We start from the raw sequence: 17,504 nt of genomic DNA, 5'->3' as shown, positions 1-17,504 counted from the left end.
CCACCATTGAACCCAGAAGCCCGTAGCAACCAGAATTAGAGGGTGCCAGAAAGGGGTCTTTTCTGTAAAACGAGGGTGAAAGCTCTGTTCTTGTCCTTACGTCTGGGATTCATATCACGGGCCTGAATGGCGTGCCCTCCTCCTTTTAAAAGCTGGTGTAACGGAGCGTATGAAGGGGCTAGCGGTGAGCGGATAGGATCATGGTTAATCTGCTGTTCCTCTCCGCTGTGGGCCGATAGGGACACTTAAACAGCCTCTGTGGACAGTTAGTGGCCTGGGGAGGCCTGGGGTGCACAGAGCGGAGAGGTTCATTGACAGCATGCTCAGAAGGAAATAAAAAGTGACAGGCAGTGGTGGAAGAAGTGCTCGGATTATTTACTCAATTAAAAGTAGCCTACAACATAGTCCACATCAAGTGTAATGTGATGCACAGTATTAAAAACCATTAAATCAAGTCAATGCTTTTGCAGAAAAATATCCCATGTAAGTGAAATTATTAATTTAACTACATTCATGACCAAGCAGCATTTTGAGCTGATTTTAACTACTTTATATTGACATGCTGCTAAACATGCAATTTTAATCCAGTGGTTCCCAAATTAAGAACTGACACGTGTGTCCAGTGGCAGAAGACTTTACTTAAGTACGTTTCAGTATCAGAGTGGAAGATATTTTTTCCACTAAATGTAAAGTACTCATGATACGAAATCCTCTCGTTCATAACATTAAGGTTTTCATTTCTTGTGTATTACTATTACTGATGCATTACCATGTGAAATTGTAAAGTTTTTACAGCTTTAATTACTGGTGAGTAGTTTAATCTACAACACAGCATCATGTTTTATGAAATAATAATGTTGGTGTGGCACACTTACAGCTTTTGTAGCTTTATAGTTTTATTCCACTTAGTATTTTTCAAATATTTTTAATTTCTTATTTATGTTACATCTATGCTACTTTTGGCACTCTGCTGTGTACTTGTACTTTGCTGTTGCAACAATGCAGTTTCCCCATAGTGGCACAAATAAAGGTTTTCTCATCTCATCTTAAATAGAACTATCAAATAAATACAATGAGTGAAAGGTACAACATTTTCCACTGAAATTTAGTAGTACAGCAGTAGGTAGCATAAAATAGCAATACTCAAGTAAAGTACAAGTACCTCATAACTGAACACGTATTTATTGATGAAGGTGGAGACGGCAGTATGTGTTTTATGGTACTCACTAATAAACGGGCATCAAAAACAGTCCAGATCTAAATGTTCAAAAAGGTTTTGGAAATCATGCACCTGCTGAGAAATAACCTTTATGGGATACTGAAGCTGCACGAAACGTCAGCAGATTAAACCCAGAAAAAAAGGGTAAGAGCTTGAATAGTTTATGAACAGTTTTATGGACTTGTGGATGCTTTCAATCGGGCCTTTTACAGCTCTCCTAAAAAGGGAGTGAACGTGGATTCTTGACTGCCTTTGTAGGCGCTACAGATCCTCATTACTGTAAAATGAATTCAGTGGTGTTTTACTGCAGAGTGACTGACACATATCCCTACACTGCAGATGAATAGGCATGTGTGCAGCATAATGACCATGACACTGTTTTCTTTGAACAATGAAAGAAAAATAAAAGAACAAAAGTCCATGTAGCCACAACCAGGTGCTCTGACACGACCTCCCACGTTGTATTTAGACTTCTAGTGTTCTGTACATTTCATGTTGCATGTATAGAAGATTACAAACTAATCTCCGATTGCAAACAACATCGCTGGCATGCAGAGAAAACACACTTATCCTGGTATGGCCTTTATTATTAATGAGTGTCTCTGTGTCCCCTTGTACGAGACTTTGTTTTGTGCAGCTCCCATTCTCGATTCTCGTCCTGCACTCTCTTTCCCACCCTCTGCTTCTCTTGCCCTGTCAATCAAATATCATGATTGAGCCCGGATGGCAGGCAGTCAGTCATCATCAGCAATGGAAGTGAGGCCTCTTTCTCTGTCTGCCCCTCCCCCCTTTCATGCCCCTTTGCCTCCTCAAGTTTTTCCATCTCGCCTTCTGTGGTGTCTCTGCTCCCCTCAGTTCCTGCTGTACAGTTTGTGTTTTCCCTTGTAGAAGTCACATTAGTGGTCAGCGCCTGTCAAAAGGAGGGTAAACTTATTCAAACGTGGCTGTCATGATGCTGTAAGGCCAGGCACCCTAAACCCTAAACAGAGGGGAAGGCCTGGTATCATTCAGAAATAAGTCTGATTTAGTTTTAACAGGCCTCTGCATTTGCCCTTTAAGTGGCTGATGAATATACATGAGCAGAGTTGGGTGTGAACTGCATGGGGGTAGGATGAGAACAGGCCCATTTTCAGTGTGTGTATACGTGCAAGTAATGGGGGGGGGGGGGGGATTTGAGGGCAATGTGGGAGCCTTTCTTCCCAGCAGGGCTGCATCTCATTTAATTGGAGCACTTGTGGCACCATTACCTCCTTTACTCTAACATGTTACTGATGACAAAAGAAAACAGCTCTAAGTCTGCCTTTGTTAGCAAAGAGACTGGACAAAGAGATGGATTTCCTCGCCGTTACTTGTGGGGGAATCATCCACGCTGCCACAGTGAGCTGCTGCTGGAACGCCACATCCAGGTGGACAGTAAATCAGAGCTCATGGAAATTACAGCTGTTATCTGAAAATGATGGGTGGAGGATCTAATTATCAGATACAGAAATAAGTTGAGTCGTAAAATAGTTTTCCTTATTCACAGACAAACCAGTACCGAAGATCCGTCTTTTAGAAGATTGCCCATGTTCCCCCACATTCCAAATCATCCTCATGCAAAAATAAAAGAGTAACTCACAGTCTGAATCCACAGGACTTCTCTCCATGTGTGGAGCCCTGTCAATGAACTTGCTCTTTTGCTGCCCTTTGCTCTGAGGTCATGATAAAGAGGCTGATCTCTAGTTTGTTTTTGGTCAGTAATGTCCCGGGAGAGCAATGAGGCTGTGACCTTTGGCCTCAGTCTGACCCCACTAGAGAGGAAACACTGGAGGCCTCTTGAACAAGGGAAAAATGCTTCCTCTTGGGTAAGGTTTTTATTGGTAAAATTTGTATCCATTTAATCTTTAATCCATTATTATTGTTTTGCTTTTATTTTAAAAAAATTATAAAAAATTAGGCGTGTACATAATTCAATTACAATTTTGATAATAATAAATGTTTATTTGTTTTCAAAACTACATTGCCATTGGCAAAATATTTTCTTTTCAAAGGACAAAGATTACATGATTGACACCAATGCCTTTCAGCTAGGAGCCTTCATTACAGTATTGAAACAATAAACAGACATTTGAGTAGCACAAGATTTGACAACAAATAAGGTGCAGGTGTATGTGCAGAAAGAAGGTTACAGAAATCACAGAGCACTGTAAGCCTCTATCCAATGCAGACTAAATGTCTTCACTAGGAAATGTATAGGAATCAAATCTGAAAGGCAATATAAACGACAACAAAAATCCAAAGTGTAAAAACGTTTCTTTCTTTTTCAGAGTGCCTGCGACGTTTTCATTGTGACTTTTGAGTCCAAAGAGCAATTTAACCTACTGGGTGTGATTTTATAAAAAATAAATATTCCACTGTGCACAATGTGTAAATGTATATGTGTCAGCATTTGACAAAATCTTTCATTTTCAGATTTATACATTGTTAAAAGCTAATAATGAAATAGTTTTTAACTTCCACAGATGTTTTAATTGTTGACAGATACTTTATATCAATAGACGCTTTGAAATATCCTTATATGTGCCTACTAATATGTTATAGTGTGTTACAATATAAACATTATTAAAAGTTTAGATAATGTTAATAAATGCTACATACAGCATTTAATGTAAAGTTTAATTAAATAGTGCACGTAAGAGCATAATAATAATTCAGGTTATTAAGTGTTGTATTTTTTTAAGTTTATAATCACTAACATGGTACATGACTCAGTACATTTCAGTTTATTGTACAGTAGAAAATCCCAATTGAGTATTATGATAGCAACAATGAAAAGATGCAGCTATGAAAACAAACATAAAGGAAACATAAATATATAATATATTTAATATTTCACCTGCAGTCTATTAGGTCCCACAGACAGAAACAATTCAAATCAGGAAAAACAGAGACGTGAAAGCTCCAATAGAAATTTCTTAAATCTGTCTCATGTGAGTCTGAAGCAAACATAATACAAAAGATTATTTCGAATATTTCTCTCACAACAACTAGAAGAGGTATGGTTATGTATTACAATGATGTTGAAGTTAGTTTTAATTGTGCAGTTTTCTCTAAATTTCCCTGCCTCTCAGCATTGAAATGATTCAAATCACTTGACTGAAATTAACATAATGTCACTCATTTAATACAAAATTAAAGGCAACCTTCGTTGAGTTGAACTGAAGATGAAAATATCTTATTCCACCAGTAGATTTTTTCCACTTTTGACAAACAAAAGGTAACAACTTGTTACCAGTCATTTACAGTAATCACTGAATGAAAAATACCTTGTTTTGATTGGTGAGGCGTAATCATATGACGTAAATATTTCCATTGAGCAGGAGGATAAAAGGAAGAAATGGGCCATGTGTGATAAGGATCGAGGCCTAGTGACCACGCTGCTCCATGGTGAGATTTGACTCCACACTGAAAAAAAAAAAAAACATTATTTAAAGACATTGAAACCTCATAGAATAGTTGCTGTTCACACTGAATATGTAAATATCCAATCAAATACTGTTTTTAAAATAAACAGGTTTATTTTCATCTATGGCCTGCATTAAAAAAATAAAACATTGTATTCCCTGAGATTTGTCTTGTTAAAGTTCCTGTGTGCATTTTATAATCACTCTTGTGGGTTCATTACACTGATGTTAATAGTACATTCATTTTAATATGAATACTTATGGAACCTATAGTCTTTTAACAGTATCATTTTCATTTTCACAGTAAACATGACTTCTGTTACTCAACTTCAAGGTCACTTTGAGGACCTGCATGCATGAAGGTGTCCTGTGAAAAACCCCCATCACACACAGCACAGAGTCTGTAAAGCAGTAATCTAACCTGGAGACTTGGTTGTCTGCGCTGCCATGCTGTCTGCACCCACATTGTTCATAGAGTATTTAACACTATGGATATATATTTCTAACAAAGGGACGGGATTACAATGAGTCAGATGTAGTCTCTACAAATTTGGATCTGCTGCCACCAAGAGGACATTGAATGCAGCACATTTCTCAAAACAAAAGCGCTACCTGCATTACTTGTTTGGTATGACAATAGCATTTCTCCATGACCAGAACACTATTGTCAGATGAAGTAATCAGACACTTACATATCTTTGTTGTGCATGTGGCTGTTGTAGTACAGGACTTGAGGGCTGCTCTCTTCATCTTCAGGAACCTGTGAACAATCAAATAATGAGACTGTTTGATTCAAGGAGAAACCACATAACCATCAGCGTCAGAAAATGAAAAGCTCTGAGCTGCCTCTTCTTAGTCAGGTCGCAAAATGACAGCAGTCAGTTTAATGATGTGGGAAAACAGCCTCAGGGCAAGGAACACAAAACAGTAACAGAGGAAGTTAAGTCTGTTTTCATATTTCATGATTAATCGGGGAGCCAGGAAAAGCGGGTATAGAAAATGGATGGATGGATGGATGGATGGATGGATGGATGGATGGATGGATGGATGGATGGATGATTAATCGGGGTCCAGATTCTTTAACATTTTGCCTGAAAAGATGCTTTTACAATTTTTTTCAGTTAATTACATATTAACTCTAGTGAATTTCTGAAACATAACTTAAAGGAAATCATTAAAACATTTGTAATCTTGATACATATTGGCCGTTCATTGTGAATCATTCATCCCATTTTTTAACGGGATGAATGATTTGAATGATTCAAACTGCAGACACATCATTATGACTGTAAAGACTTGTCTCTCACCTCCCAGTAGACCTCATCATTAAAGCAATTGTCATCTGCTGGATCTCCCCAGATTGGTAATCGTAAGATACAACCTGGGAAGAACACAAATATCTCAACACACACATTCATCTGCACAATGTCTGTAAACGCACACATCTTGTTGAAACACAGTAACTTTAAAGTTATTAACACACACACATACTGTATATTTGCAGTTGTATGGTGCAGGGTAGGGTAGCTGCAGTGATTATCCCTTACCAACAATGATACCTCCACCTATACCGAAGCAGAGAGCCACACACATCCCTGCAGCCTGGTAACCACCCTGCTCTGCTGGTGTCCTGTGTTCAAAATGATCCTCAAAGCCAAACGTTTTGATGAGGCTTTAATATAAAATAGTAAAAATCACAACATTGTTCTCTCAGATCAAAAGATTATATTTGATTACATTAAATATTCCTACTTTAGTCCTCTGCTTGTCTGTTGTGCTGCTTACAGCAAACATGACCTGTGGCCACTGGTTCTGTATTTGACAGTAAGCACTACTCACCCTTCGCTGCCATAAACTGGCTCTGTTGCAGCTGCAGCAGTAATGGCTCCCACAATGCCGCCTATGACTCCTGGCATGGCATGAAGGTTATGGATTCCACATGTGTCCTGGATCTTCAGGTGCTTTTCCATAAATGGCTGAGATGTATCAGGAGTAATATTTTATAAAATATGGACTGGGAATAGGAAGTAAAAGCAGCAATGAAGGGTAGATTTACAGTAGAAAAACACCTGGTCATGATAACCCAGAGAAATACCATACCGAGAGGTAGATATATCCCATGGTAGAGATTATGCCACAGCAGAATCCTACGATCAGAGAGCCATACGGCATCAACATGAACTCTGCTGCAGTTCCCACTGCAACACCTCCAGCAAGAGTGGAGTTCTGGATGTGGACCTGCGAAACAGACACACAGAAAACTGTTGTGTTAGTCTCAAAACAAACTGTGTAGGCTATCGCTTTGCACTAACTGCACTGTAATGAGTGAAACAGGAAAAATGAGGCTTAAGTGGGATCAGGTGGGGCACAGGTCATTGTGTTTTAAAATTCAACTATCTATTTCATCATAAACTATAATTCAATTCAATTGTATTTGTATAGCGCCAAATCACAATACAAATCATCTCAAGGCACTTTACAAAAAACAACAAACAAAAAAACCCCCAAAAGATCCCTTATGAGCAGCACTTGGCGACAGTGGAGAGGAAAAACTTCCTTTAACGGAAGAAGAAAAAACCTCCAGCAGAACCAGGCTCAGTTTGGGCGGCCATCTGCCTCGACCGGTTGGGGTGAGTGGATAGAGCAGAGAGAAAAGAACAGCAACAATAAACAACAAATAGACACTGCAAGTTGGTGGGACCAGTAACTGCACATCAGCTATATACAGCTCCAGGACCAGGGACACCTGCAGAAGGTACAGAGAGAACAGAGAGAGAGGGAGAGAGCACAAACTAGGGGAGAGAGAGAGCACAAGGTTAGTGACATTCAATGGTGGAATATACATGAGGTGGGAGGAGAGAAGAGGGGGGGGGGGGAAGGGAGGGGGGGGTTAGGGTAGGGGAGCTCAGTGCACCGATGGTCCTCGGGCAGTCTAGGCCTATAGCAGCATAACTAAGGGATGGTTCAGGGTTACCTGAAGCCAGCCCTAACTATATGCTTTGTCAAAGAGGAAGGTTTTAAGTCTAGCCTTAAAAGTACAGAGAGTGTCTGCCTCCTGAACCCAGACTGGGAGCTGGTTCCACTGGAAACAACAATATACAAACAACTTAAAAAATATACACAACTCCTATTATCAGAACACAGTCATTCATGCAGCACCTAACTTTAGGGTGACACACCAGTCATTACCATGTCTAGTTTTCCATGCTTCTGGAAGAGGCTTGAGATGGCCATGGCAGTGAGCACAGTTGAGGCCAAAGCCAGGTAGGTGTTGATGGCTGCTCTGTGCTGGCCGTCCCCATGGTTTGCAATGGCCGAGTTGAAGCTTGGCCAGAACATCCACAGGAAGAGGGTTCCTATGCAGTCAGTTAGCAAATATAAAAGTCAAAGGGCCTCATAAAATCACAAACCATAAAAATTGAAACTATTTATGAGAGTCAAAAATGTACACAGTTAAGGGAGGGTATCACTACGTTCTAATCATACTCACCAATCATAGCAAAGACATCAGAGTGGTAGACGGAGCCTTGCAGACGACTGCTCTGGTCCAGATTTCGCCGATAGAGCATCCATGAGATAGAAAGACCATAATAAGCTCCGAATGTGTGGATCACCATGGAGCCTCCAGCATCTCTGGCCTTCAAGAAAGAAAACAGTTGTAGCAAAACAAATGTCACGACATGCTTGTAGATGGTTGATCACCAGACATCAATCCTAGAGAAGTATCGTTATTTACTTGGTTTTCATTTTTAGTATTAAAAACATACTGATCACATTCAGTTTAAACAAATTTTGTACAGTGTGTATTTTCTGCTTATGACTGAGTTGATTTTAGCTCATCTTCAGCAGAGTCATTGTGTTTTGTTTGTATGTAGTGTCATACTACAGGATTTCAAAGGTCCTAGTTGCTACAGAAGCAGCTTCAAATTGGCATAAATTACAAGACATACAGTGGGTATGGAAAGTATTCAGACCCCTTTAAATTTTTCACTCTTTGTGTCATTGCAGCCATTTGCCAAAATCAAAAAAGTTCATTTTATTTCTCATTAATGTACACTCAGCACCCCATCTTGACAGAAACAAACAGAAATGTAGAAATTTTTGCAAATTTATTAAAAAAGAAAAACTGAAATATCACATGGTCATAAGTATTCAGACCCTTTGCAGTGACACTCATATTTAACTCACATGCTGTCCATTTCTTCTGATCCTCCTTGAGATGGTTCTGCTCCTTCATTGGAGTCCAGCTGTGTTTAATTAAACTGATTGGACTTGATTAGGAAAGGCACACACCTGTCTATATAAGACCTTACAGCTCACAGTGCATGTCAGAGCAAATGAGAATCATGAGGTCGAAGGAACTGCCCAAGGAGCTCAGAGACAGAATTGTGGCAAGGCACAGATCTGGCCAAGGTTACAAAAGAATTTCTGCAGCACTCAAGGTTCCTAAGAGCACAGTGGCCTCCATAATCCTCAAATGGAAAAAGTTTGGGACGACCAGAACTCTTCCTAGACCTGGCCGTCCAGCCAAACTGAGCAATCGTGGGAGAAGAGCCTTGGTGAGAGAGGTAAAGAAGAACCCAAAGATCACTGTGGCTGAGCTCCAGAGATGCAGTAGGGAGATGGGAGAAAGTTCCACAAAGTCAACTATCACTGCAGCCCTCCACCAGTCGGGGCTTTATGGCAGAGGGGCCCGATGGAAGCCTCTCCTCAGTGCAAGACACATAAAAGCCTGCATAGAGTTTGTCAAAAAACACATGAAGGACTCCCAGACCATGAGAAATAAGATTCTCTGGTCTGATGAGACCAAGATTGAACTTTTTGGCGTTAATTCTAAGCGGTATGTGTGGAGAAAACCAGGCACTGCTCATCACCTGCCCAATACAATCCATACAGTGAAACATGGTGGTGGGAGCATCATGTTGTGGGGGTGTTTTTCAGCTGCAGGGACAGGACGACTGGTTGCAATTGAAGGAAAGATGAATGCGGCCAAGTACAGAGATATCCTGGAAGAAAACCTCTTCCAGAGTGCTCAGGACCTCAGACTGGGCCGAAGGTTCACCTTTCAGCAGGACAATGACCCTAAGCACACAGCTAAAATAACAAAGGAGTGGCTTCAGAACAACTCTGTGACCGTTCTTGACTGGCCCAGCCAGAGCCCTGACCTAAACCCAATTGAGCATCTCTGGAGACACCTGAAAATGGCTGTCCACCAACGTTCACCATCCAACCTGACAGAACTGGAGAGGATCTGCAAGGAAGAATGGCAGAGGATCCCCAAATCCAGGTGTGAAAAACTTGTTGCATCATTCCCAAGAAGACTCATGGCTGTACTAGCTCAAAAGGGTGCTTCTACTCAATACTGAGCAAAGGGTCTGAATACTTATGACCATGTGATATTTCAGTTTTTCTTTTTTAATAAATTTGCAAAAATTTCTACATTTCTGTTTTTTTCTGTCAAGATGGGGTGCTGAGTGTACATTAATGAGAAATAAAATGAACTTTTTTGATTTTGGCAAATGGCTGCAATGACACAAAGAGTGAAAAATTTAAAGGGGTCTGAATACTTTCCATACCCACTGTAAATAAAACAACGTGTCTGACATCCATATATGTCACTTGGGGACATGCTCCCATTTTCGAACTGTGAGGGGAACTGAACCACAAGTATGAATCTACTCCAAATCAACATCTACTGACAGCTCCAACTTACATGCAGGAGTTCCAGGATAATATATTCTTCCACAGCAAACAATGTGATCCCAAACAGAGTTAGAACCATCAGCTGGACTGGACTGACTTTACCCAGCACTGCCCCGTAGGCTATTAGGCAGCTGGCCACACAGAAGTCAGCATTGATCAGGCTGAGGAGAAAAACCAGCCAAAAGGTAGTGGACAAACAATGCAACATGGGATCATTTGTTACTGGCCAAATATGACACAAAACTTGTTTTGGCTAAGAATGCACAAACTCCAGAGCAGGGAACTAATCGAGACCACAAGTCTTCAAGAACTATTTTGTACTGAAACTGAGATAAACTTATTCTCCTCTCTATGTGTTACACACACGGAAATAAGCTAACACACAGTGACCTGGCTGCACTTCAGTCATATCATCCTATCTCATTAACCTCACTGTGCATCCCTGCATTGTTTTCATTACAAACCATGTGGGTGGAAATATATTGCCATCAGAGATATTTCCCAGTAGTTAGACAAAAGAATCGAAGTGGAGCAATCTCTCTTGCTTTACTTTCTCAGAGTTGTGGTTTTTATATAATATCAGAGAGCCGTGAGTCTTTGTTGTTATATGTATGCCATCATGAAAGTGGAATAAAAACAATGGGTCTTTTTAAGTCATTGAGAATAACATAAGCGTTACTTTTCAACTCCAATTTTGATCTTTCCATCACTGTAGTCCAGGGAGTGGAACCAGCCTTGCATAAGTAGTGCCCACTGGATACCGAAGGCTGCGATGAGAAAGTTGAAGCCGACTGCACCAAAGCTGTACCGCTTAAGAAATGTCATCAGGAAGCCAAATCCAACAAAGATCATCACATGAACATCCTGGAAACCTGAGGCAGAGGAAAGGAGACATGATACAAATTTGGCTAAAAAATAAAAGTAAGAGAGACATTAAGATCAGGATTTGATCTCTAGAGCTTTCTGTGTGTAGTCTGCACAAGGATCTTATAGTCTAAAAACATACACTACTGGGTATATTTAAATAAAAGTCTCTCTGTCTGTTCTGGCACTGACCCAATGCCTGGTGCTTGTGGGGATAATTCACCTGTGAGTGTGGAAAGGTGATGAGCAAAAATAAAAAATGTGAAGAAGAAGGTGAAAGGAAATGTCTCTCTAATGGGGATGAGTGACAGGGTGAGTCCACATCTAATTAGATTGGAGTTAATACATGGTTAAAAGAGAACAAAACAAAAAAATGAAATGACATCCTCATAAATGAGGCAGAAAAGGTTTCTGTTCATAATGTAATGGAAATTTCTTTAAGTTTGAGAGTTGCTAATTCTCAGAAACAACCACAAGTGTGATGAGTCATCTCAGGTTTAATTTCATGCTGCATGGAGAGGAGACTTCAGTAAGCATTCTCTGACTTTGTGTTACAGTACTCAGGTTATATATGTTTGACAAGAAAGGGGTGGACTAATCTTGAACAGACCCCACATGTTTGTTCAGGTATCTATCTTCAGCTGTCTTCCATCAAAGAAAACAGATTAGGTAAATATTTAAGTGACCCTTTGCCCTAGTGTAAAACCCCCACATTGGTTTACTATCCAAGTGACCCTTTGCCCTGGTGTAAAGCCCCCACAATAACTTCCCTTTATCCTCTTCAACGCTGGATTATTCCCTAGGGCCGTAGAAGTTAAAAACTGAATGGGTTAGCCAACGGAGACAATGTATACGCAGCATATTAGATCAAAGAGGGACATTCAGCCCAAGGACATTCAGTATTTACTGTTACTTGTTGATTCGATATTTATATGTTATGATGATACAGTGGTAAACTAAATCAAGGTGATTACAGTATACAGGAATTAACCTCTGTGGCCAGTTATTAACTGTGATTCAGTCAATATGTGCTATAACCAGCACACAACAGTGGATGTGGATACCAGCATAAACCAGCCAGCATCATTTATCATCAACATAACAGTGTAACGGGTCAACATGTCGCATGGCAAAATGCGTTCCCACCACACCGTGAAACTTAATAGCTCTGTATATTTTGCAGCAATATACGGCTATATTGAAGGTATCATCACATCAGACTGAACATATTTTTCACCACTTCACCAGCATCAAGGTCTCCAGACTGTTCTGGCAGCAAAGGACATTGAGATCTTACTGAATTCAGCAAACAACAAAGGGTGTCAGATATCCAACTCCATTTCTGAAATGGCTTCATGATCTCCTGACCATGATACTATAGGTTGATGGGGTATTGCAACCACACCCATGCATTTCACACACACCTCAAATTGCAGGCAATTTATAATCTCAGCTGGCACCTACCTAAAAGAGATACAGTCCCACGATAAATGACATTTTATGAAGGTGGCAATGTTAGCTTTTTCTTCAGACAGTTTAGAGAGGTGTCCGTTCACCTGTTGGGTTGTTTTTAAGGCTGTAGTTTGTGGTGTTGTTAAACTGCATTGCACTGAGAGGTGCTTCATTAGTTAACCAAGCTTCACTTATTTGTTGTCACAGTCCCTTTAGCTTGGTATCTAACAGACTGTGAAACCTGAGAAAACCTGAGAGGAGTAGACCCCAGGGGAAATTCAAATCTGAGAGTGTCAGGGTCTTGGTAGAGTAGCAAAGTTATCAGCAATCTGAAAACTACCATCATAGAGAGCTATTACAAGCTTAAAATATGTGTTTTACTACTATGAGAAAAGACAATTTACAGCCAAATGTTAGAGAAATGAAAAAGAAAAACTGCTTGCTAAATGTGGCAGCATGAAGATGTCTGCTCACAGCAATGACTGAGAAATCCCACATTTAGAAAATAGCATATTTTTAAAAATACAAGAAAAAAGTCAAAGTGAAGTCACTTACTTGGATATCTGAAGTAAAAGTCATTCTCAGCATCACTTGATATGTTGTGATCTCTTTTGTACTCTACCCAGTATGGACTTGACTCTGAATCATAACGAATAAAAATCCCAAATAAGATTATCATGGCTGTCTGCCAAATGAAGCAAACAGCTGGAAGTCGAAGACGAACATCAGTATTTTTTGGACGATCACACATATCCCTAAAGCTTTGAACACAGCCCATTGTCGTTAGTTATATTTGCTTTCTTCAATATAATTTTTTCTCTTATTTTGAAAGGTATAAAAGCTGCTGAACAGACAAATTATAAAAGTGAAAAACTGCAAAACTGACAGGTGGTCTAAAGGTCCTGAGCACCTCACTGTGAGTTAAACTCAAGATGAGCAGGTTTGATGCTTAAATATATAAAAAAAAACACTCCTCCCACAGTCACTCCCTCTGTGTTGCAATTGCATTGTTTCCTGTCTTTATGCTACGCTAACATATTGTTGGGTCCAGCGTTGAACATGCAGTATCAATAACGAGCAAGAAAGCAAACACGCGTGTTTCCCAAAAGATCAAAATACAGAGGCCTACATGTAAATAATCTTTTTACACATATACATAGAGTATGTCCTGAATATATATATACATTAACAACAGAAAAGTTGCCACCAAGTGTAAAATGTAAATAGTGAGAATGAACTAGACCCACCAGTCTTCTAGGCATTTATTATGTCAGGAAGGTCAGATGCACAGGAAAAATACAGCAGCAAATAAATGCTGTTTTCTTGTTTAATAAATAAAAAATCGTCAGTGACTTCTCCCATTTCAAGCCCCCATGGTTAAACTGTGTGACTTCTATAGGTACACTCTTAAAAGCTCGTCTTAAGCTTGTCCTACGCTAACTGCAATCTATAAATTTAAAGCAACACATTTTAACTGTAATCTCCAACATTAATTAGTACAAATAATTAATGGAGGGTGACAAAACTTTAATGAAGCTCACATTTCCAGCATTGAGATGAACTTTAACAGTTCTTGGTTGATGGGTACAATTTGATATTGATATACTTATTACATGTACAGTATATGTGAGTATCAAGTAGCTGTATAAGTAAACATTTTATCTCTGAGTAATCCCTCTAGAGGTCCCTTTATTTATACATCAGTACATACAGGATGACTTATATTTGTAGCCACTGAGGGGTGTGTGGTAGTGAGCAGACTGACTGGCTCCAAGAAGAGTTATGACTGGATAATGGCCATCAAGGTGACTCTTGTTGGACATAACCAATATTATTAAATATCAAGCCAGCCAGTTTTTTAAACTGAAAGCCTTTTTCCCAAGAGAAAACCCAACCCACACAGAAAACAGCATCAATCACATTAGCCATTATTTTATGATCAAAACTGTATAAATGAAGAAAATAAACTATGCTTATGTATTTTTGGCTACCAATTAGTCCCAGTTTAGCTTTCATTCCTGCTGATTTTTTTTCCTAAAGTGCTACAAGTAACACCTACCACTGATGAAGTATTAGTCTGCCAGTCAAATATCTTGGCGTTTTAACAAAAGTTAATGACATTAAAACCAGACACTTTTAAACGTCAAAGCACCAAAACAAAAATAAGTTATCAAATATTTATCCCACTTGGAAAAAAAGGGTAAGCCAGCAGGTAAATATGTTTGGTATTCACTAATAAAACTGCGCTGACTGATTTTGTCATAGTAGGAAAAGTGTAAGTGTCACCAATCCCAGTGAGCTATGACAGTGTAACGGTGAGCCAGTCGGCACCGGAAGCCTGTAGCTGATTAAACCTCTATTTGGGACCATGTTGGTGCTAAACTGACAGTTGTGTCTCATGATTGTTGGCAGAAAGGTAGACATACCTTGGACACTACTTTTTTCTTTGCAGTGATTAATTTTGTGGGGAGCTACACGGCACATACCTGTCACACTGAAAATCCTGAAACTCAATAAAAAAAAAAGAAGGGAACAATCATAGTGTACATTTTATTTCCATTCCATTATTCTATTCATTATTATAAATATTATACTATTTGTTATTTTCTCTTAATTTACATCATCCATTATCATCAATCTAATTCATAATCTCCACCACTAGACTTTCTTTGGTGTCTAAATGTTAAACATTTGTTAAATGGCGCGTAAGTTGCTGTTCCAACCTGAGAAATTCTCTATCAGACAGAAGATACTTCTGAATTATATCTATTACATCTTTCTCCGTAGTGACTTCATAGTCCTTCTTGTTCTTAAACGGTAAATGTCCAGCCAGCTCACAGAGAGCAACGTTGAAGGCAGACTCTTCTTTGGCACCAAAGCAGGATATTCTGGGCCATACGGCAATACGCACACCTTGTCTTGACCAGTGATCCTTTATGTTCTCTGTGTGAACACAGGGCTGGCATCCTCTGGTCAAGAACACGTTGTGAGCAATATTACCGTCCACAAAAAAGTCTGTGACATCACAGATGGCTTGGGCAACTTTGTCCACCTCCTCTGATTCTGTGTAAAACAAAAAGCCTGTAGGAAAGCCCAACAAGCGAAAAAATCCCCTTTCAGGAACGAGTGGCTTGACTGCCACAGATTCAATCTTCAGCTCATGGTCTAGGTAGTATCCATGTAGGTGTAAATGATTGACAGATGCAAATCCTCCCAAACTGTTGAATCCCACGCGAAAGCTAGGGCTGGAGCTTAGGAGGACGGATTCAATACCGACCTGGATGGCAAACCTTGTCAGAACCTGTGGGAAACAACATGATGGATCTGGAACAAAGAGACAGTGTCCAAACTCCAATGGACTGACATTGACCAGCACGACTGTCCTACAGGGTTTTTGCAACTGTCCATTTTCATATGAAGCTGTGCCTCCCTCTGTGTCCTTTATCATTTCGAGTATTATTTCTTCTGGATTGATTTTATTAAAATTAAACTGATGGGCATCAAACTCCTGCTGAATGCTCAGAATCTCCTGAGGCTTTCTCCTCTCTATTCCTCTTTGAATATTCAGCTGGGCCACATAGCCACATGTGCCCGGCACAATACGTGTTTGTAAATCACCCAGATGGTAGCGCAGAAGTCCCCTCTCCATCCTGTTTGTCCAGCCAGCTTGGATGGCTGTGTCAAATCTGGATGGTGATGACGGCATCCTGTCATTGTTTTGATTCCTCTGACCCACATCTCTGTCAAAGTCCTGGTTGCTGTAAGCAAACTGGAGCGGCATGGTTCTGCTGGTGAACAGTGAGGCACAAGATCTGACAATACAGTTCATTGGGTTAGTTAGGTGTCTTCCTGCTGAATCATTAGACAGGTCAGACTAAGCAGGAATGTGCACACCAGGGCTGAATCAAATGAATATTTTCATTAATCTACAAAATGTCATATATCTGTAAAATTCCCATCACAATGTCCCAAAGACTGGTTAGGCTGCCACGCTGAGATTAGCTGCAATTACACACAGTTTACCATTAAAAAGCAAATAAAACATTCACATCTGAGAAGCTCCTCACCTGTAACGTTACTGGTAAATAACCAGTTGATTAACATGAAATATAACGTAATTTCATCTCAGCTGTAAATACAGTGACAGCTCTGAAATCTGGACTGTAACATTAGTGAAACACTAAATACACAGCGTTCACTTTTTTAACCCTGCTGCCCCGTTGGTTCAATAACACAAGCATGAATCAGATTTATTGGTATTAAGTTACTACTCACCCTTTTATTTCGGCTCTGTTATCACCGAGTCAAAACCAGAGGAGCTGAAACAAACAATAGGTTAAATATCTAGAAAAGGCACAAACATCTCACACTCACAATAATATATTTGTTTTTGTATAGTTTCCCCACGCTATTTTTGTTTGCCGGCATGCTAGCTTAATTTAACTCATGGATTAGCTAGCTTCCTTAGCTACTTCCGCTGCGTGTTTCCAGTTCAATTTTCAAAATAAAGGTTTCTATAAACGTTTTAATTTGTATAATCTTCTGTAGTTTACAGGCACAGTATATAGTTACCAAATTCATATACATTTCTGCTAAATTTGGTGTAATTAAATTTTAATCTAGTTAAATGCGCATTTATCTGAGCAGACTATCATTAACAGGTAACAAAAGTCATTCATTTACAACATATTGACGAACAAGGTCATGTTTATATTAACGAAGATAGAGCCCTGTAGATTTAATGCACATGTTAAGAATTTTGCATACACAAATGTATTTATGGGTCATTCCAGAATTGGAGGACATTTTACGTCCCACCCATC

The 17,504-nt window shown here is 39.6% G+C and overlaps 2 protein-coding genes across 3 annotated transcripts; both read right to left on the bottom strand.

Moving 5' to 3' along the window:
• Positions 1–2,045: 2,045 nt before the first annotated feature.
• rhcgb (Rh family, C glycoprotein b) lies at positions 2,046–13,585 on the bottom strand. Of its 2 annotated transcripts, XR_003295980.1 has the most exons (12): positions 13,237–13,585; positions 11,045–11,237; positions 10,376–10,526; positions 8,153–8,300; positions 7,852–8,018; positions 6,763–6,900; positions 6,502–6,638; positions 6,210–6,334; positions 5,970–6,043; positions 5,355–5,422; positions 4,525–4,663; positions 2,046–2,129 (listed from the first exon to the last, which is right to left on the bottom strand). XR_003295980.1 is itself a non-coding variant. In XM_026312126.1 (11 exons), the coding sequence occupies exons 1-11, from the start codon at positions 13,457–13,459 to the stop codon at positions 4,624–4,626; spliced, it is 1,464 nt and encodes a 487-aa protein (XP_026167911.1). In that variant the 5' UTR covers positions 13,460–13,585; the 3' UTR covers positions 3,214–4,623. The 2 variants fall into 2 exon arrangements, 1 of the variants encoding a protein (XP_026167911.1); XM_026312126.1 differs by lacking the exon at positions 2,046–2,129 and having other exon boundaries at positions 3,214–4,663.
• Positions 13,586–15,217: 1,632 nt separating this feature from the next.
• Positions 15,218–17,145, bottom strand: gdpgp1 (GDP-D-glucose phosphorylase 1). Its single transcript, XM_026311551.1, has 2 exons — positions 16,957–17,145; positions 15,218–16,493 (listed from the first exon to the last, which is right to left on the bottom strand). The coding sequence occupies exon 2, from the start codon at positions 16,460–16,462 to the stop codon at positions 15,365–15,367; it is 1,098 nt and encodes a 365-aa protein (XP_026167336.1). The 5' UTR covers positions 16,463–16,493; positions 16,957–17,145; the 3' UTR covers positions 15,218–15,364.
• Positions 17,146–17,504: the final 359 nt, after the last annotated feature.

This window comes from Mastacembelus armatus, chromosome 6 (assembly GCF_900324485.2).
Source record: "Mastacembelus armatus chromosome 6, fMasArm1.2, whole genome shotgun sequence".
Classification (NCBI taxonomy): Eukaryota; Metazoa; Chordata; class Actinopteri; order Synbranchiformes; family Mastacembelidae; genus Mastacembelus; species Mastacembelus armatus.
This window is presented reverse-complemented; position numbering and strand designations above follow the sequence as displayed.

Excerpts from the sequence above, each read along its gene's own strand:
- rhcgb (XM_026312126.1), bottom strand. The coding sequence starts at position 13,459 with ATGGGCTGTGTTCAAAGCTTTAGGGATATGTGTGATCGTCCAAAAAAT. Across the intron at positions 8,301-10,375 it reads TTATCCTGGAACTCCTGCAT|GCCAGAGATGCTGGAGGCTC; the intron begins GTAAGTTGGAGC and ends TCTTTCTTGAAG. Across the intron at positions 4,664-5,354 it reads CACATGCACAACAAAGATAT|TGTGGAGTCAAATCTCACCA; the intron begins GTAAGTGTCTGA and ends TTTTTTTTTCAG.
- gdpgp1 (XM_026311551.1), bottom strand. The coding sequence starts at position 16,462 with ATGCCGCTCCAGTTTGCTTACAGCAACCAGGACTTTGACAGAGATGTG.